General features: G+C 40.9%; 1 protein-coding gene across 12 annotated transcripts in view; it reads left to right on the top strand.

Annotated features, from left to right (window-relative positions):
- LTBP1 (latent transforming growth factor beta binding protein 1) overlaps positions 1-21,096 on the top strand; it is a 420,392-nt gene that overhangs the window by 226,937 nt on the left and 172,359 nt on the right. For all 12 annotated transcript variants that reach the window (XM_047782305.1, XM_047782306.1, XM_047782304.1 and 9 more), the window contains one exon: positions 17,652-17,754. In XM_047782305.1, the coding sequence (XP_047638261.1) occupies positions 17,652-17,754 (103 nt within the window). The remainder of the gene's footprint in view (positions 1-17,651; positions 17,755-21,096) is intronic.

The raw sequence follows: 21,096 nt of genomic DNA, 5'->3' as shown, positions 1-21,096 counted from the left end.
AATTCCCTAGACTTATAAACAGGATCATGTAATTGAAAGATGATCTTAAAAGCTCCAAGCTTAATACATTTAATGATGCTTTAGAAAATTTTTAAAGTTTCGGCTTTTAGGTGAGTTGAGGGTGGATGTGAGAATGGGAGACATCAGGAGGCCAGGGAGGAGAAACTGGCCTTGGTCCAGTTTTGAAATGACCAGGGTCCAGACGAAGAAGTCGAGTTGAAAATGAAGAGATGAATGCAGAGGCTCTGTGGAGAGTCCAGCATCAGGATTCGATTATGGACTGTTGTGAAGAAGAGAGATGATGGTGAGGTGGGCTATTCTGAACATGCTGCCTTCAGAAATCAGGTGAATCAAACACATGCCCCCTCTGACACATTGCAGGGGGAGGAGTGTGAGGTAAAGATGAGTAGCTTCATCTTTCTTTTAACCAGTCACATCTTGATTGATGTCAAGAATGATGTGTTCTTGAATATCAATCAGGGAATCCAGTGCCATTTTAGAGATGAAATGAGAAAAGATTAATAGAGAAAATTCAGTGGTCGGCGACAAGACCTAGTGACGATAGTTAAATTAATAAGGTATCTCTTTGGCTTGTATTATAAAATAGAGGAGGAATAATGGGATTGGAAATATGTTTTAACGTGTTTTTCACCTTGACAGAAAGGGTCCAGATAATGGGGGGAAAAAAATCTTTCCTATTGTAGAAAGCGATGTTTTGTCTTTTAGAGAACTAAGAATAATTTCTTGTTGTTAAGTTATGTAAACTGTTGATATCTGTGTGAATCAGGCTGGGTACAGGCATCGCTAAATTCACTTTAAAGTTTTACAAGAATAGAAACGAATCTAATAGAACATCCAGGGTGGCTAAGAGGAGTTGGTTTCTTGAAGGTAAATCAAATTTGAAGTAGTTGCAAAATCATAATTTTGGCCGAGGTAGGTATCAGTGCTGCATGGAGTAAACACTGATACTTCATATGTATTTGAAAACATTTCTGAGGTTTTACTCTATGTATAGACCAAATTAGAATTACATTTTTGGTAGTTATAATTACCTACTACTTTCAGGATAATCTCATGTGTGCATGTGCTTAAAACTTCAACGTTTTATGACACGTTTTCATCTCTAAGGAGAGGCCAGATTTCAGAAAATACCCCTCCAATCTGTTTTTACACCAGAGAGTCTATTGAATGTGTCCACTTTTTCCATTGTGCAAGGGTGTCCTTTATTTTAAATTGGTTCTCTTAACACTGACCTAAATTTGAGACTTACTTGGCATCTGGGTTTTTGGTTGTTTCAAACATGTTTTATTTATTGCCCAATGACTGGAAACAAACATTTACAGTGACCTAATGATGCCAGATGGTATGAAAAGACCTTGTGTGAGATGTCGGGTTCAGAGTCCAGCTTCCATGCTGGGTGTGCCCTTGCCTCCTTGTGAAATCATGTGCTTTTTCTTAAATGTGGGAACATGCCCCTTAATTAGACAGGCGTTACAAGATGAAACAAAAATTCAAGTGCCTCCAGATTTTCCTACTGCAAGTGCCACAAGAGTAGAAAATTCCTCTTATAAATACCTTGGTGAAATAAGAGCAGAAATACTAGAAAACCTGAAGTAGATGTAAACAGAAGAAAGAGAATATTTTTAGTATAGCACTCTAGCACAGATAAAGATAGCCAAGGTACAAACCCACTTTCATAGTTTGCAACTATAAAATCCCATGACAGTTAAAAAAAAAAAAAAAAGAACGTAGGTACAAGAGGTACAAACTATAAGGTATAAACTAAGCTATGGGTATATTATACAACATGACAAATATAACCAATATTTTACAATAACTATAAATGGACTATAACTTTAAAAATTGTAAGCCACTGTGCTGTATAACTGTAACACACACAATATTGTACAGCAACTATACCTTAATTAAAAATAAAGACAGTTTAATTTAAAAAACTGTAAGAGGCACACTAGAATTAAATTCTCTATTATATATTCTATATAAGAAAATCAACTTTATGTGGGTTAGGAAGAAAAGCACCACTGCTTGAAGTGAAATCCTGATATCATTGGAAAAGCCTTTCTTTCTTTTAATCACTAGTCATGTAAATAAGCTCTGGGGTAAAAACTGAGTTAAAGTAACATGAGAACACTTTGGGATCCTTGTAGAGGTTCCAGAAGTTGTTCCAACAGTTCTTTGTTGGACAGGAAAAATAGAAACAGAATAGACCATTGGAGAAAAAAGATTATTTAATTGGAGATTAGTCTCTTGGCAGATAAATTCAATAACATCCTCAAGCTCTAAACCTTAACACTGGAACGCACACACGCACACACACACACACACACACACACACACAATTCTGAAGGGCCAAACAGATTAACTTTGCTTTTGTTAATTTTTTTTTTTTTAATAAGCGTCATGGAGGAATTAAGGGAAAATGTGAGCTCACTGAACTGGAAAATTACCTTAACTACATGGCTGAAAGTACTTTTTAAAAAAGTCTCAATACTTCTGTCACTGGACTTTGAAGAAAAATATTTCCTGATTTCCAGCATACAGAAGCCAATGAGAAAGTAGGGAAACAGATGATGTCATGCCTGTCAATTCCACATAGCAGAAAAAATAGAGGTGGATAAGTAGAGATGTAGTGTTGGGCTGCAGACTTTCAAAACCTCTTCTCAGTGGTGGAAAAGGAATTTAGTGTTCAGTTAAGGGATCTGGGACATGAAGTTCTGTTTAGAAACCTCCTCCTGGTTTCCCCCAGAATCTCCTGTGCCCTGATGACGAGTATTATTGGGGTGAGGCCTGAAATTATGATGAAGTACTAGTTTTATCGTGATGGGGCGATAATGCCAGAATGGTTATAACACTTTCACAATGGTTATTTTCCTAAATTGAGTCCATAAACTACATACCTAGATGAGAAGTCTAAAGAAAGAATGTAAAGCACCTTGCCAAAGACTCATGGTCTCTCACTTCTGGGTTATACCTTATGTGGGCAGGAGAACTGAGTCAGCCAGGCTGCATTGACAGTGGACTCAGGTGTGTATGAGGCCCTCTTCTCTTCCCTTTTCCAGTTCTCCAGGCCACATGCTTTTGGGGGTAGAGCCCTCCCAGGTGAACTTGGCCTTCTTGCACAGGTGCTACTGGACAGTGATGAGGGAAGGGAAGGCAGGGCCAGAGCTACCAGATGTCTGCCTTCTTCATGAGCAGAGAGCCCTGTAGGGGTGTGCTTGTTGCAGTTACTGGAGTTTGACCTCCTTCAGGTGGAATAAGTCATCAACACCAGGCACTTCCTATGCCCTTGGGCGTGCCCTTGCCTCCTTGTGAAATCATGTGCTTTTTCTTAAATGTGGGAACATGCCCCTTAATTAGACAGGCGTTACAAGATGAAACAAAAATTCAAGTGCCTCCAGATTTTCCTATTGCAAGTGCAATAGGGTTTTTCTTTTGTGTGTGTGTGTCCCAAGTGCATTTGGTTTTTTTTTTTTTGTGTGTGTGTGTGTGTGTCCCACTCAAATACTCCTTTGGCATAATCTAAGAAATATTTAATTGAGTGTTAGTGAGTTTGGTTGTCTCCAGTGACTCTGAAATAGCCATTCTTGCCAAACCTTACCTGTGGCAACAGCAGAGGCTATCACTGAAGATGTCACACTTATCACAGTGATGGGGCCTGAACCTCTACGGTGTCACTTGGTCTGGCTCCAACTACTTCTGCCAGATGGACTGTGCAGGGGCTTTCTTCCTTGGAATCGAAAAGGTCAGTAAAGACAGGGTTAACATCCAGAGGGGAAATGCACTGCATGTGAAAGAGAATGTGTCTCCATGGCCCTGGGCTTCTGCCAGTGGTGGTAAGAACTGCTGGTTTTACCTGGATTGAGACTGTGGGACTGAGACATTAGGGTAATCAAAATATAGACTCTTAAAACTGTAGTAGAGTACATCAGAGAATGGGCGATGACCCAGATGTCACCCTGCCCACTGCCCGGATACTCAGGCCAAGGTCTTTTGGGCTGTCATTTCCACATGTTCACTTACAAACAAATTGGTACTTTTTTTTTTTTTAGGGCCGCACCCATAGCACATAGAAGTTCCTAGGCTAGGGGTCCAATTGGAGCCACAGCTGCCGGCCTATGCCACAGCCACAGCAACGCCAGATCCGAGCCACATCTGCAAACTACACCACAACTCATAGCAACGCCGGATGCTTAAACCAGTGAGTGACGCCAGGGATCAAACCCACATCCTCATGGATCCTAGTTGGGTTGGTTAACCGTTGAGCCATGAAGGAAACTCCTAAATTGGTGCTTCTTTTGTCCTCTCAGGTGTTATTTTATTGGCAAGAAAAATGCCTTTATCATGACATGAAATATCAAATTTCCATGTTTTATACCCTAGGGCTTGCTAAAAGGCTGTATCTATTAATTAGACTCGTTTTTGCAGATAATCACAGGGCAATTGAGAGTGGATGCATGTTACCTCACTTCTGATATTGGCAAAGCGGCAAGATTTTGTGGTCATTATGTTGGAAGATGACAGTGCTGAGCATGTTGGAAGTGCTTTTAATAGACCGTGGCTTGAATTGATGGTTGGTTTAGGCTCTATACATTTCAAAAATATTTGAAGAGTCACAGCTGGTATTTCTAGGGTCTGATGTTGTTTCTTGGCTTTGTCTACACAAGCCCTTGGGAATGACATTTGCTAAACTGAAGTGGAAAAAAAAAATCCAAAAACCAATTCTTTAGAACCTGACTCATAAAGTTGTAGTGAAAAAAAGCAACACCGCCCTATGTTGAAAGACAGCAAAAGGATTCCCTGACTCTGCCCTGCACCTCCCCCCACAATGATGGTAATACTGTTTTTTTCTCATCCTTCCACTTTTTCCTCCTTTTGTATGTAAAAGAATTTGTATATGAATTTGGATCTTGTTTCAGCAAGATCACTCTTTAAGACTGCATTCACTCTGATGATGCTGCTGTTGTGCATTTTTGATAGTGGTTTGAAGGAATTGTTTCAGAACCAGTTGGTGAGCTGCACATAAAAATTAGTCTTTGATTTTCTGCAGCTCACCCATTTACTATATTCTTCATGAATATAGGAAGCTTACAAAAGCTTTCCATGGCCAGTTCAGCCTCTAGTGAACAGGGATTTGCCACCATTGAGGATATTTAAAATAACACATCTTCAGCCCTGAAGAGAATCCTGAAATCCAGACAGAAGAGTTTTAAATACACAGAACAAAGACAGCAGTGCTTTCAAGAGGATACTTTGAAGCAGACTGGTTTACAATATGCAAGCTTTGATGGAGTTAAGAAAATGGTCTTAAAGTTCTGTGGCTTTGGGGCAGGCATCTTAGTAAGGCAGTGTATTTTTATAAAACAGCTGATAGGAAACATTCACATTTATGGCCTTACTTGACCTTCAACACAACTTCAAAACGAGAAGTAGGTATTCTTGTCTCCCACTGAAGTAAAACTGGAGAGGTGAGGGGGGACTAGCTTGTGTTGGTATTTCCAAGTCAATAGATCTTTTTCCATTTTGGCGAACTCCACATATCTCTGGCCCTCTATTTCATTATTTTGCAAATAGCTGGTTCGGCTGAGAAGACTACCAAGGCCTCTTTTAGCCCCACAGTCCTCTGTGATGATTTTGATATCCTTCTTCTTTAGACACCACTGATATTCCCATATTCACAGGATCTGCCAACAAAACAAATTGTACACACATCTAATACAGTTAATACCTAGAATGATCTTTTGAATCCACCCTGAGTTGAGAGACAAGTGTTAGCTCCTCCAAAAAGCCTTTTATCCTTCTTCAGGAGTGGGTTAAGGATCCCGCATTGTCTCTGTGGAGGCTTGGGTTGCTGCTGAGGCGTGGGTTTGATCCCCGGCCTGGCACAGTGGGTTAAGGATCTGGTGTTGCCACAGCTGTGAAGTAGGTCGCAGGGGTGGCTTGGATTTGATCCTTGGCCAAGGAACTTTTATGATGTGGGTTCAGAAAAAAAAAAAAAGAGAGAGAGAGAGAGAAAGAAAAAACATCTTCAACCATATTGCTCTCTCTCCCCTTGTGACCTTTTTTACTGCATGCAGAACCCAATCAGACCATTTTAAATTTGTCTTTGAGCAGGTGATTTTGTGCCTCTCTTCCCTTCCCCACAAGCTTGCGCTTTTCATGAGGACTGGGCACAGATAAGTCGTTGATAAATATATTAATAATTAGGGTAGGCTAGGTTGTGCTGCAGTAATAAACACAACAAAACTAAAGCTTGGTATGTACTGAGTGTTTTAACAGGTGAGCAGGGGCTGTGCTACGCACCTCTTAGGGACTCAGGCCAGTGGTAGAGTCCAGCATGTTGCTCCTGTGCTGTGAAGAAGACAGGGCCTCTCAATTTCCACAGCATGGGAGACCCATGTTGAAGTCTTAGCCCCCACCCTTTGTGTGACTGTATTTGGAGCTAAAATATCAAGAGGTAATTAAGATTAAATAAAATCGTAAGGGTGGGGCCCCGATACAGTAGGACTGGTGTTCCTGCATTAGGAGATGCCAGAGAGCTCCCTCTCCTCACCTTCTGAGGGCATAGCAAGGTGGTGGCCTCCTGCAAGCCAGGAAGAGCGTCCTCACCAGCACTGGCCATGCTGGCACCTTGATCTTGGGTTTTGACTCTCAAGGCCTAGGGGAGAAAATGAATGTCTGTTGTCGAAGCCACACAGCCTGTGGGATTTTGTTATGAAAGTCCACGCTGACTAATAGCCCTTGGGAGCGGAACAAGTGGGGAGGCGGGTGGTTCTCTGCTGAGCAATAAATGTTCCCGACACAAGTGGCAGAGCAGTGGTCAAGAGAGACCTGGTTCCCTGCTCATAGGGAATTAAAGAAACCTATTACTATGTGGCATTCAGTTTTTCTACACTATTTGCGACCAAACCACAGGTAATTATTAGTTTTGAGTTCTGTGTACTTGGATGAGATGCAGAAAAACTGAAAGCTTCACCAAATGAGGCACGTGTTACAGTTTACATAGGGCTATGAGGTCCCAAATGGTTTTTTGTTCCTTTCAGTGTCTCCGTGTCAACAGAAAGGAAACTGACAAGCAGCGAAGCTTCATGGAGAGAATTTCTCTTATATAGTTCTAGAAATAAGCCTTGGGGAAAATAGGCCTTTATGTTCATCATTTGGGAGTGATCTGATTGCTGTAGTTGTAATAACCATGCTATATGCCTACATGCCCATCTTTAGTTCCCCCTCAGCTTGAGTCTGTCTTTATAAAGGAAGTATCCTTGGTGATGGAAGTTAGGGTAAAGTTCATCTTCATACTATCTAGAACTAGGATTTATGATGTAAGTAGCATTTTGCTGCCAGGACAGGCTAGTGAGAAATCTGTCCGAATGTAATCATGACAAAACACAATCATTCTCTTTGCAGTTTAAGAATAGCAAGACACACATCACAGCCTGGTAGACCTGACTCTTGAAATGCTCAAATCATTGTAGAGGTGGAGAAAAGAGGCAGCCCAAATTTGATCGTTTGTTTAGAAAAGATGTCAAGGAGAATCATAAGTTTCATGCTTAAGAATTTTTTTCCCCCTTTTATATTACTTTAAAACCATTTTTGCCTTCGTGTAACTTTAAAAATACCGTTTCATAAAACTCAAGTAGTTGTCTGGAATTCCTTGAAGCCCATGGTTTGGCTTCAGTAGGCTTTAAACAAATACACTGTCAGAAATCAATGTGGATACATTTCCAACAGTTAATGCCCTAGTCACAGTAGATACTTTGTAAAATCAATACCCTGAAATATCAGAGGATTAGGGTTGTATCAGATACCCCAAATGCCTAACATTGTTTTAATTACTCTAATAAATGAAAGCTGGGTGGACTTAAAAAAAAATTAGCCTTGCCTATAAAGAATGTTCTGCTCAAGCCAAAGAAAATTTTTTACAAGTTCTTTTAGAAAATCTGGAAGTATTTAAGCGTTTTCCTCTTCTTCTTATGAGACAATGCCTGTTACCCTGCCAGTGCTCCATCGTACAATAGTCTCCTTTATGACAACAGGCCTTTAGAACAAGTTAATCAAATATGTTGCTCTAGTTGTGTTAGTGATAGGGTTCAGAGATTTGGACCCTTTTTCTTATTGGCACATGGAAATAAACATATTTAATGTTCTGGTACATGGACACTGAAGAGCTCTCATGAGGTTTTCTAGTTTGATTTTTCAGCCATAGTTGGTCCACAAGCTAGAGGAAGACTGTTTTGCTCAGAAGATGGGTAGAAGTCATTTTGCCAGGGCGGAGATGTGTTTATATCATAGCAGAAAGACTGATAGAAACAAGAGGAACAGCGACAGAGGGTGGATCAATCATTCCATTACATACAGTGAGAGCTCTTCCCATGAGGGTCTTCATTCTGGTTTTTATGAGCAGTGCAGGATTTCAAATAATGGGATTCACATTCCCCAACCAGGTTCATAGAACGAAGAGTATTGCTTCTGTTTGCCGGAATACCTGGGGCTTTGCCAGAATGCTGGAAAGAAGGTGTTTCTGGGTGTGGGTAGAGGTGAACATGGCAGTTGTACACTTGGAACAATTTGAGACACCTGTGTTGTGTGGGTCGATCAACCAAAATGAGTCACAGCTCCCGACATGGAAAATCTGCATCTCCATGACTGTCTTGAATAATGTTTGATATGTTGCCTATTGGTAATCCTCTATTATAGTTCTTATAATTTAGAAAGAAGTCATTTAATGGATAAAACTCTCTTCAGGAAGAGCTGCCTTTTTTTGTGAATACTGACTAGTAGGAAAGGGGGAAGGTGTGAAATGGGGTCCAGACAAGGAAGCCTGCTCTGGTTATCACTGATGATGCTGGTCCAGGTCAGGCTATGATGTTAGGACCAGGGAACATGTGGCAGAAAGGAATCTAGTGTATCAAGCCAGCAGACAGGGAACATTTAAGGAGCACTGACCTCCACACGGTTGCCCTGATGGAGGACAGCGTTCTGCCATAGCTCCCTGGTTACCTTCACCCCTGTACTAGGATCTTCATAAAATCATAGAATAGGTATATCAATGAATATTAACATTTAATCTCTCCTTAAAATTTTATTGGTAAGGAAAAGTCCAGAGAGAAATTAATTTGCTTCATGTCTTATATTGAGTTTATGGTTGGTAAGGACTGAAACTGAGGCTTTCTGGTCCCTACCTTCAGTATTTTTTTGCACTGTTCCATCCAGGCTGATAGGTCCTTTCTTCTGGGTGTGGAGGATTCCCATAAAACCATTGCTATCTGTACACACTGGCTTAGGCTGCCATAACAAATACTATCGACTGGGTGGCTCAAGCAACCAAAATTTATTTTTCACCATTTTGGAGATTGGAAGCCTAAAATCAAGATGTTGATGACATCATTCATGTATAGCATGCGAACCAAAAATCCTTAGTACGGTTGAGAATATAAAGATTCTTTTAGTGATATTATGTTTACTCCATCTGTGTCAATATCATTGCCCAATGGGTAATTGTCTTTAAGCATCAAACCCAGGAATTGATATTAAAGCTTAATTAAAAAGTAATGCTTTGATCAACGGGAACCTACTATGCACAGGGAAATAAATCTGCTCAATGTTCTGTAATAACCTATATGGGAATGAATATGTGAATATTTATAGATGAATCATGTTTCTATATAGCAGAAATTAACACAACATTGTAAATCAACTATACTTCAATAAAATTAAATTTAAAAATAAGATGGTAGAGAGATTCAATTCCTGGTAGGGCTCTTCTCCTGGTTTACAGATGGCTACCCTCTCACTGTCTTCCTGTGGTAGAGAAAGAAAGCACCCTGGTCTTTGTTCATCTCCTTATAAGGACACTAGTCCTGGAGTTCCCATCATGGCTCAGTCTTTAACGAATCCGACTAGGAACCATGAGGTTGCGGGTTCAATCCCTGACCTCGCTCAGTGGGTCAAGGATCAGGCATTGCTGTGAGCTGTGGTGTAGGTTGCAGATGGGGATTGGATCCCGTGTTGCAGTGGCTCTGGCATAGGCCGGTGGCTACAGCTCCATTAGACCCCTAGCTTGGGAACCCCCATAGCTGCAGGTGCAGCCCTAGAAAAGACAAAAAAAAAAAGGCACTAATCCTATCACAAGGGCCCCACCCTCATAACCTCATCTAAACCTAATTACCTCCCAAAGCCCTTACATCCTAATATTATCTATCCCATTGGGGATCAGGGCTTCCACATAAGCATTTGCATGGAAGGGCACACCAACATTCAGTTCATAACAGCTGAACCTGCAAGAACAGACATATTCTCTGGGACCTGTCTTAGGGAGTTCCATGTTTTGCAGTGTTTTGTGATTGGGCTGTGGATGCAGAGTAGGCTCCACTATTTTGGCTTCATGATCTTGGTCCTCTGGCACCAAGACATGATGTATGGCAAGAAGGATCTTGCTGTCCCCGAAGTTAAATTGTCTGCTGTTTGAACATTGATATTAACTGGTTGATTTATTCAGTGATACCATGCTGTCCTTACAACGTAGAATTAAAATGAAATTCAGATAACCACAAACTCCACAGTATTTATTCCCTGCTGCTTTTTTTTACTGGTCAGAACACTTTTGTGAAAACCTGAACAATTTTAGCAGAATCGTTAGAATATGTTGTTTCTTCTTAAATTTCTAAATCTACGCAATTTATTTTTATGCATCACTTCTCTGTAAGTTGAATCGGATATAGTGTATTGAGTAACTGCTAGATTACTTGGCCATTTGTTAAGTAAGCTCAGGCTTTTAACCGAGAGACCCAGATGTAGGGATCTAACAGTGGTTGTGAGCTGAGAGCCTGCTGGCCATGTGGCTGTCTCACGTAGAGGCTGTTTCATGTAGAATCTCCCTCTGCGTGTTGACTCAGTTTTCTTGAGAGCTCTTTGAAAATGGACAAGTCTGATTCCATTTATAGAGGAACTAGGAAGACAGAGGTCGAGAGTTTTGCTCACCGTTATGTAGGTGGTGATAGGTGAAGGGAAGATTTGGCCCCGTGTTGTTCCAACTTCAAAAGTTAGGCTCTTGTCATTGACTCAGCTATGGGTAATCTTTATACTGCTTTTCACTGGGCCCACAGGGAGTCAGATTATGTGGGAAGGTCAATTTCACAATCATAAAGCACTAATTCTGCCAAACATGGAGATGCCTCAGAGTTTGCTTTTTGTTGGGACGTTTCTTGTTGGGGAGAGCATTCGTTGGGGAAAGAGAGCATTTGTGGTGAACTTAAAAGATCCCTTCTGCTAGTTATTGGAGGTGAAGCATAGTCAATGGGCCTTGAGTAATTATCTAATTTTATCTTTTGGCCCTCTGATTACTGATCATGTTGACCTTAAAAATAAAATTTTTCCCTTTTTTCTCCATGAATGATATACTCTATCCCATAATTGTTACTTTTGAGGGGAAGTACCAGATATAGAATACTGTCCTTTTATAAACCTCTTAATCTTTTTCTCCTCTTCTTCGTTTCTGTGTTTGCCACACCACTACGAAGAAACAAAATTTATCCTTGGAAGCAATCCAGAACTGTTTTGCCTAGGGAGAAGAAACTGACCCTTCCTTTTTCCTGTCTCCAGATTTATTTTGTTATCCAACTACAAGTTGAATCCCAGATTGGGAGAATTCTCTGTGTCTTAGCTCCACCTCATTCTCTGACTTTCCCCACTGGCTAGCTGTTGCTTTGCATTTGGCCTGCCTCCCTCTGTCCTCCCCCTAGCCCTGCACTGGGGTCCCTTCCAGTTGGTGTTAGGTATTGATTGGGCTTCGCTAAAGCTGCTCCATCCTTTTGGAATCTCTCTCCTCAGTCCAGCCCATTGAGTCACTGCCTTGTTTCAGTTCTTGCATCAACACAGCTCTGCATACTCTTGCAAGAAAGAGTTGCAACGAATCAGTCTCTCTCTTCTTTCATGTTTACTTTGGTGCAATCTCTACAAGCATTAAAAAAAATTGTAGCACTTTTTAGAAAACTTTTGTTGTATTTTTTAAAATTTTTCATTAGCGTAGAGTTGATTTACAGAGTTGTATCAATTTCTGCTGTACAGCATAGTGACCCAGTCACACACACACATACGTATATACATTCTTTTACTTATATTATCTTCCATCATGTTCTGTATCAAGAGATTGGATGTAGTTCCCTGTGCTGTACAGTAGGACCTCATTTCTTATCCAGTCTAAATGTAATAGTTTGCATTTACCAATCCCAAACTCCCTGCTGACAGACAAATGGATTAAGAAGATGTGGTACATGTATACAATGGAATATACTCAGCTGTAAAAAAGAACAAAATAAAAAATCTGTATCACTTTAGCATTTCAGGTTTTATTTATTTGTTTCTGTGGTTCCAAAGCCTTAATCTCTTAGAGAAAATGTTCTTTGTCAAACTCAAAGTATTTTATACCTCATTGTATGATGGTTCCTGGTAACACAATAAAATGAGCTGTATACATGTGATAAACTATAATTTGTAAGAATATTTCAGTATTATCATTTTAAATGACTTAGTGTTTCCTTGACATGACAGCCAAGTTCATGAAGTGGCCCTTTTATTGGTGAAATATCTGAACTCCTGTAATAAATGTATCCTGAGAACCTAACAGATTGGCCAACACTGTAACACTTGATAGGTTGTGTCTACACAAGATAAAAGCTGAGGATGACAGCACAGATCCAGCCTATGCTCTGCTTACCAAACATGGTATCCAGGTACAGAACACATCCCAGAAGGTCACTTTCTAGTCCCCTCACAGGGACTCATGGAGTAAGATCACCTGTGATTGGACATGCATCATTTAATTTCACCACAATCCTTTTGAAATTGGAATTACTGTCCCATCATCTCATTACTAGTCCAGAGAGGCCGGATGATCTGTGGAACATCTCACTGCTCATGACAGAGAGCTGGGATTAACATCCAAGTGGAATGATTCCAGTCCAGTGATCTTTTCTTTTTCCTAAGGAAGACCCACTGGCCCAGTGCAGGAAATGTTCTTGAAATGAGGCTACGATAGGTACCAGTAATTTTAAAGCTTGAAAATTGAATCTCTTGAAATCACACTCCAGTGTTTATCACAACCTCTTTGAGCTACTCTTCATCTCTGATACAACTCCAGTGGTGAGTTTGTAATTGGCAAAAATTGTAAGCCATGATAAGTTCACAACTTATCATTCCAGCTCGTATATTTATAGGGAGATCTAAAACCAGCTGTCAAAATAGCTTTATTCTGACTATCAGGAAAGTGGTAATGGTATTATACAACTGAGGATTTTTACCTAAGTATTGCAGATAAGCCTACAGAGAAGTATTCTCAATTAGGTCAGGATTTAGAAAAGTACATTATCTTGCAGTCTGTTAATTCTTTTTTTTTTTGTCTTTTTAGGGCCACACCCATGGCATATAGAGGTTCCCAGGCTAGGGTCAAATCAGAACTGTAGTTGCCGGCCTATGCCACAGCCACAGCAATGCCAGATCTGAGCTGTGTCTGCGACCTACACCACAGCTCATGGCAACCCTGGATCCCTAACCCATAGAGCGAGGCCAGGGATCGAACCTGCATCCTCATGGATGCTAGTCAGATTCATTTCCTCTGAGCCATGATGGGAATTCCTGTTAATTCTTAACAGTGTTTAACAATGAAAGGCTTTCACACCATTGTTTGCAAAAATTTGGTGCTGCAAAAGTCAAATCATGAACATTCATGGAATAATTTTAATGATTTTTTTTAAGTTTATGTTCTGACATAGAGTTCGAATCAGTTTGGCAGCTGGAAAGAGGAGATGAATTCTTTTCATGCACCCAGTCCTCTAAGAATCATGGGGTTAGGGCTGGGAGTAGCTCTATTTGTTTTTCTCTTTTCTACCTAGTTTTCATAAGTCCTCTAGGAGGAGACTGGGGTGAACATCTCTGGGAATGTTGATTTGGGGGACGAGGTAAAACACAGGAGATGGGGAGGAGCGAATCTGCCCAGACACAGTCCTCGTAGAGATGCGAGAGCAGCAGAGTACTTGGGCTTGGCTCTCATGTGCTATAATTTGCATTTCCTAAATTAAGTAATGCAGCCCATCAGTGCGTATCGAACCTGCCCTTGACCTGGCAGAAACCCTGAGAATCATCTCCTTCATATCCTGGGCATTCCTGAGAGATGACCTCCAGCCTCCATAACCAGTGAAGATGCTGGCCTCTTCCATTGTTGAAGATTAAGTGTTGAAAAAGGCTCCCGCTTAGCGAGTTGAACCCTCTTTCCTGTGATTTGCTGCCTTTAGTCCTGCTCATACCTTCACCACGTAACTTTCTTCAGGCCACAAATTTACCATAGCTGAACTCTGCCATCATGGCTACACATTGTCTTAGTATCTCTGCTTTCTTCACCTGATCCTCACCGGACAGGATTGCCAGAATCTTCATTGTTCTGTTTGGGCTGCTCTTGGTGGGTCATGGATGACCTTTGATCTGCAGGGTTATAGTGTTATAGTGTCCTTTGATCTGCAGTTTGAGGTTGTGTGAGCTTTTTGAGGAGCTGTATATCACATTGCTCAATGGACAGGATACATTTTTCTTTTTGACTTGAAATATAGCTAAAATATTGGGTTACAAATTTAGCCCATATCTCCTGGATGTCTTGTAAGACATGCTTTGAAATGAGAGACAGGCTTTCTCTGAAAATGTGGCGAGAGAGTCACATAGAAAAAATTCCATTTGTGTTGTTAACTTGTAAAAGTGCCTTTAATCTGGGAATCAAAATGTTGAGTTCTGCAGAGTCAGCCTATGTCCCTGTGATGATGTCTCGAGGAGAAGTAGAAACTTCCAGTCTGAGAGAAGGACATTCTGGACTCTAATGGCCTTTGCAATGTGGTTACCTCCAAGATGGCCTTTGGGTGTGGAGGGGAGAGCCTTTGTCCACCTTCTTTTGCTCTGGAAGCTTCCTACATCCAGGTACGACCTAGTGGCATTGAGGAGTCTCATGTGTGAGATTCCTGCATCTGGCCATAGAGATATCTCTGATAGAGTTTCTAGCTACACCTTGGAATCTCTGCATAGTTAAATAACTAAAGGGTCATACAGGAAACCTTGTGCCTTGTTACAAGCCTGACTTCCTCCCTTGCAGTCTATCCTCAGACTACGCAGGCCCAGATTTGAGAAGAACACACAGTGTCATGGTACCGCCTACGCTGCCATTTATTTAATTGATTTGGATGGCTTGGGCTGCTCTTGGCAGCGGACCTGCAAAAACAAAACTATGGGATAAAGTGACCTGAATCTTGTAATGAAAACCTTGTACCTTTTTTGAGGCCTGGTCGGGAGAAATGATTGATTTTTGCCCTCCCCAATGAAACATCCTAGGAATCCAAGGCGAAAATTGGATTTTAACTGCTACTAAAATTAGAAGCGTATAAAATTGGCACGTGTCGAGCGTTTTGCTTGATTAAGAGAAGAGCCTGGAGAGTCTGGTACAAGAATGGTCCACATGCGATGTGCAGTGGTGTCTTACATAAATCTGACCAATAACACTGGGAATAAAGTGTAAGCACACTTTGGCAGCAGAGCGCAACAGTGGAGACCTCTGGGTTCTTGACATCATCCTTTTGTTTCCTGTCTTATGCCTGGAGCTTCCTTCCCTCTTCCATGGTCCATATTTCAGATGTAAGTCTTCTGTGATTGACCAGAGGGAGTCTGGAAACTCCCTGAATCTAGTCGGTATGTGCTTTTCTTCCCTCAGCTTCTTATTCTGTTGTCACTCTCCCTTCCCCTGTACCTCCCTCGCCTCCCCCTGCTCATCATACCCTGTTTTTGGAGTGCATATGACATCCTGTCAAAATCATCAAAACTCACAAAAACCAAAGGCCTTCAAAGCTATGACGTAACTGAAACTTCATTAGCGGAGCTCGCCCTTCTCTGGTTTTGTTCTACAATTTGGACGTGTAGCTGCTTGAGGCCTCTGTCAGAATGCTGCAGCGGTGGACCCTGCGGGGAAGCAGCGCTGTCCCTGGAGTCCTGCCAGGGGACTGGTGTCTACTCTCTGCAGCCCTTCAACAAGTCACCACCTGCCCCAACTTTGTGTCCCCGAGTTCCGCTCACTAGCCTGGGCGAGTTGGCAAAGTTCCATTGTTTTTTCGCAGAAGCCCTGCTTGCTTGAATGGGCAGCAACCAGTTGGTTGCTTTCTCAGATGGGCTGCTCCTTCCTTCTTTCGGCATTTATTGAGCACTAATGTGTGATGTGTACTGTCTGTGGGGATATGAAGATCAATAAGATGCAGCTGAGTTTGATTAACATGTGTAGCAGAGGAAGGTGGCGGAATTCTTAAAGAAAGTGCCCTGGCATAAAGAGGATGGATGGAGGGACTCATTGAAATTGAGGAGACAGGAGGCTTCATGGTGTGGGTTCTCCAGGGCTGGGGCTTAGGAGACAAAGTGTTTCTCCAGGCAAAGGAAAAGGAAGGTCATTCCAGAGAGGAGAAACTGCTTTTGGAGAGACGGCTTGTACAGAAGGTAAGGAGTCCTTCAGCTTACCTGTAGGATGGATGTAGAGAGGCGGAAGGGGACAGAGAGACGGGAAGATTGTCTAAGGTGAGAACAGGAAGGGCCTTATACTGCAACCTTAGGGAGATTGCAGTCTTTAGACTATGGACAGTTGCTGGAGGTTTTTGATTACTATAGTAATGTGATAAGAATTGTCCTTGGAAGATGACTCGGGAAACCCTTCAGAGAATCTTGTAGAGACCGAGGTGGAGGAAGGCTGAGGGACCCCTAAGATCTGGGCAGTGGGCTTAAGGGGCATTGCAAGGATGAAGAGTCAGGGGGCTCTTGCTGCACAGCCAGCCTGGGGATAGAGCACAGAGCAGAATCTGTTTCCCTTGACCCTTCCCAACCCCACTGAGTTACTCAAACTTCAGGCCCCTGCCTCTCAGCCTCTTCTGACTTTGGTCAATCAGGAGATGAGACAGATCTTTACATTTGTTGACTCGTGTTGCTCAGGTGGCCGCTGAAGCCTGGCTCTACTGCCTGCTGGCCTGACTTCAACTGCCAGTACCGTTCTAGCCTGGCTGACTTCCCTGGGTCAGGCTGCTTGGATGTCTGGAAGCTTCGTTTCTGCCTAGGCTGATGGGGCTCAGCCCATGACGATATCCTATCCCTGCCCGGGCCCTGGTGTTACAGGAGGACCAGAGGTTTCTTGTAGATGGGATATGTGCCACATCCCCAAGGTCTGCAAATGCCTCAGCCTTACAGCTCTGTTCCCTGAAGGTCCATGGCAGAGATTTTCAACAGTTAAAACGCAAATTTTAAAAAGTTTATCTTCTAAGGGTCGAGGTTCTTACTAAGGAAAACAGTGGCATCGGAAAGTTATGTTTTATAAAGTGCCCTAAACAGTGACAGATTTTCTTAAGACTCTAAATGCCAAGGAGCTCTTGAGATGATGCTTGTTTATTTTAGTGTCCTGTTGATTGTGTTCTGGTGTGTTGTCCCGAGGTGTTAGAGTCCACACCCCCATTCCAGCTCTGGGTCGATAACAAGGAAACTGTTTTATAATGTGGCTGTGAAGCACAGCAGTGCTCTGGAGCTGAGCATCCTGCATTCAATTAACCTTCATATTTCACACCTCATCATTGCAGTGTGGCAAAGCGCTCCCTGGCCTTTCAAAGCAGGAGGACTGCTGTGGAACTGTGGGTACCTCCTGGGGCTTTCACAAATGCCAGAAATGCCCCAAGAAGCCGTGTAAGTGACCTTTCATCATTCCTTTGCAGGTTAATGTAGCCTGTTTCCTTATGATTACTGTCCTAATGGTGAGACCATGTTAGACTTTCAAAGAAATCTCATTGAATTATAGAACAGAGAGCGATAATTTGCCTTTCCAGAAACCTTAGAAAGCTTTCATGTTAATTCTCTTTTGTAATAAGCACAGTTATCAGCTGCCTTGTCCAGTTGGATGACTGATTTTTTTTTTAAAGTCTTTTAAGAGGCCATGTGCTATAAGTAGGCTCCAATTTCTCAGGTCTCTTTTAAAATGGTAATTAAATATTTCAAACCCTGTAAAAGGGCAGTGCAGTTGTTTCTTAAGTCACATTTCTTAAATGAAATTTTTATTAATATCCATAACTTACCTTGTAGTTTTTATTACACTATAGGTTTTCAGATTTCACTGGAAGAAAAGCTAAAGTGGAGAAATGAATGGTTGCTGATTCGCCAAAGAGAAACCTAGAATCATTAGGACATAGTGCTTTTCCCTTTTCCTTGTTCGCTGCTGTTGACTATCATGCTTCTCATGACATGAATCTCTCTTGACACCCATGTGCTTTGATCGGTCTATAAAATTTATTTTTCAGAACCTATTTATTTGAATAAATCCATATTTACATCTTTCTATTTTTCCCAATTTTTGAATATAGTATTAAATAACTCTGGATAACTCATCCTAATACTTTTTAGAAAGACAGAGATAACTTGTTTTAAGTTGAGCTTTTTTCCTCTTATTCATCATGTTTTTGGCAAGAAAGCAAGTAGTGTTTTTCTCTGTCATCATTTTTTTGCTTTATTTGAAGTTTTTAATCTTTTTTTTTAAATAATTCACAGCGCAAGGAATTTCTCATTTGCTCCAATTAGATAATTTTTGTTTACCCTTCTTTAAACATCTGTTAGTTTGATTGATATTCTCAACTGCCTTTTAAACCTATTCAATCCAGAATCTGCCATTTAGAATCACTGCTCCATGGGCTTGTCTTACATACTATTATTCCGTCATTATCATCATCATTTGTTTTAAATAATTGTCTCTCCGTTTATGTTCTCTAAATCTTTTGATGTCTACAGTTCATTTCAATTACTTTTGTTAATAATTAATGCGGTGTTCCTTTAGAGGAATATTTGAATAATTTTTGGAAACACCTTCTAAAGTTTCTGATAATTAATGAAGACTTCATGGGCGGGGGAGGGGACTATAAAAACAGGGACATTTAGTACTGAGACAATGTCTTTCTCTGGGTTTCAATCATGAGTGTGATGACCCCGCTGCACTGAAAGATCCATTTGCTTAAAATTGTTGTGGCACCCTGACTGAAGGGACATGTAGGAGACATCTGCTGTGACTTCGAGTGCTAGGAGTTTGACTCCTAGCTGTGTCATTTGCTGTGGAGGCTCATGGATCGTGAAATGAGTCAATAGCTAAAATACTGAAGAAGCATTGCCTTTTTAAAAAAATATCTACCCTTTATTTTTGGGTAAGTTTGCCTTTAGGAATATTGTGAAGGGTGGTATGTTTCACATTGCTGAGTCTAAGGACTGAAAAAGAGAAGGCCAGTTCTTACAACCTGGGTTAGGACTAAGTATATGCTCTCTAATACTTTTTCCATTTTATCTCTCATTTTTCTTGTCCATTTCTCCCCTTCCCTGTGTATCTTTTGCTTAGCTTCTCCCCTTTCCTGTTATTTCCAAGTAAGTTGTAAGACCAGGGACAGAAGTTGGGAGTAAAGGGAATCATGGTGTTGTCTTTTTTGTTTTGTTTTATTTTATAATCCCTAACTTGTATTCCTGATGTTCTGTCATTTTCTCTCTAGAATTGTATCATCTGGGGATAAATTTGCTGCTTTATATGGTTTTGTTGGCTCTACATGATAATGTTGATAATAATTTAAGTAGAACGTGAAAGTACAAAGTTGCTATCACTTTTAACTAAATGCTGATGGAAATAAGTTCCTACGTGGGCTCATCTAATGTGTAAATTGAAGAGATTGATTCCATTACATGAAGAGCAACGTGGATTATGACTGAAATAAACTATTAACTCTTGACATTTACTCCGTTTGTGCTGTCCTGTGACATGATTCACTCCCAAGAAACACACTCAGGGTCACATTCTTCCTGTGTCATTTAAAAAGTTTCCTTTCCTTGGTTGGTACTACTCTCTAAATCATACTTGTTTTGGAAGAGAGCAGACTTTCCTTGGCTTTATAGGCTAGGGTTTTGTGTTCCATGCTTTTTTTTTTTTTTTTTTTTACTCAAAGTAGTTCAAAATTTAGTTTTCAAGTGCCTTTTATTTAATGTTTGAAGTTTTTGTTTAGCCACATACAGAAAGACCTTTCCTTGTTGATCAGTTCTTACTGTGGAAACTTAAATTTAAATCTGCAAGTGATTTCATTAAAGAGTCTGTAATCTATTAAAAAGGTACTTAGCATGAACAAGTTACTTGTATTTTAAAAGTTTTTTACAAGAGAATTAACATCAAAACCTAACAGAAGACTTTAAGAGATCATCTGGTCTGGCTTTCTGCCTTTGAGGTAGACGACTGTTAATTTTTAAACAAGATATGATCTCTCTTTTGCCTTTGAACAATTCACAGAGATCCCACAATCTCTGTAGGTAAGCTGCTGCAGAGTGTCCTTGTTTTATGGGACAAGACTAGACACGTGTTCAAGGGGCTGAATGAATGACACCCCACGTTACTAGCCTTTTTTCTTTTAACCCAATATTCCCAGACTCCTTACTTTAACTGTTTTCTGGTGGGGGAAATACAGCAAAGAAAGGAAACAACAGAGGAGAGGAGTGCCTCTCGTAAATACTCACACTATTCATTAGTGGTGAGAATAAAGAGCATGTGTTAGGGGCAAAATAATTTTACTTTCCAAAAGAAAATTTCATTTTTACTTGCAGATTTCTTCTCCTTCTTCTTTTTTTCCTGGCTTCTTTTTCAGGTCTTTGAAGTGGTTTAATAACCATTTATCCTGTTTTGATTATAGCCCATCTTCTGTTAGTCATCATCTTAATAAAAGAACCACCTCATTGCAGGAAACAATGACATCTGTCATTTAGTGAGTGCTTATTTTTTCAGACCCTGCAGTAGGCATTTTGCATAAATTATCTCTAAAGTCCCCAACCTGCCCAATAGATGTGACTATTCCCATTGTACAGAGTTCCATTTGAAACCCAGGAAGCTTGTCTCCTAAGGTTGCACAGCTATCAGTAGGCAGAGCTAAGATTTGAACAGGTCAGCTTGGTTCCAGAACTTATGCCAAGAATGTGCTCAGGATCACTTTAGTATGTCAGAATTTCAGTGACCAGGATTTT

Source organism: Phacochoerus africanus, chromosome 5, assembly GCF_016906955.1.
Source record: "Phacochoerus africanus isolate WHEZ1 chromosome 5, ROS_Pafr_v1, whole genome shotgun sequence".
Classification (NCBI taxonomy): Eukaryota; Metazoa; Chordata; class Mammalia; order Artiodactyla; family Suidae; genus Phacochoerus; species Phacochoerus africanus.
This window is presented reverse-complemented; position numbering and strand designations above follow the sequence as displayed.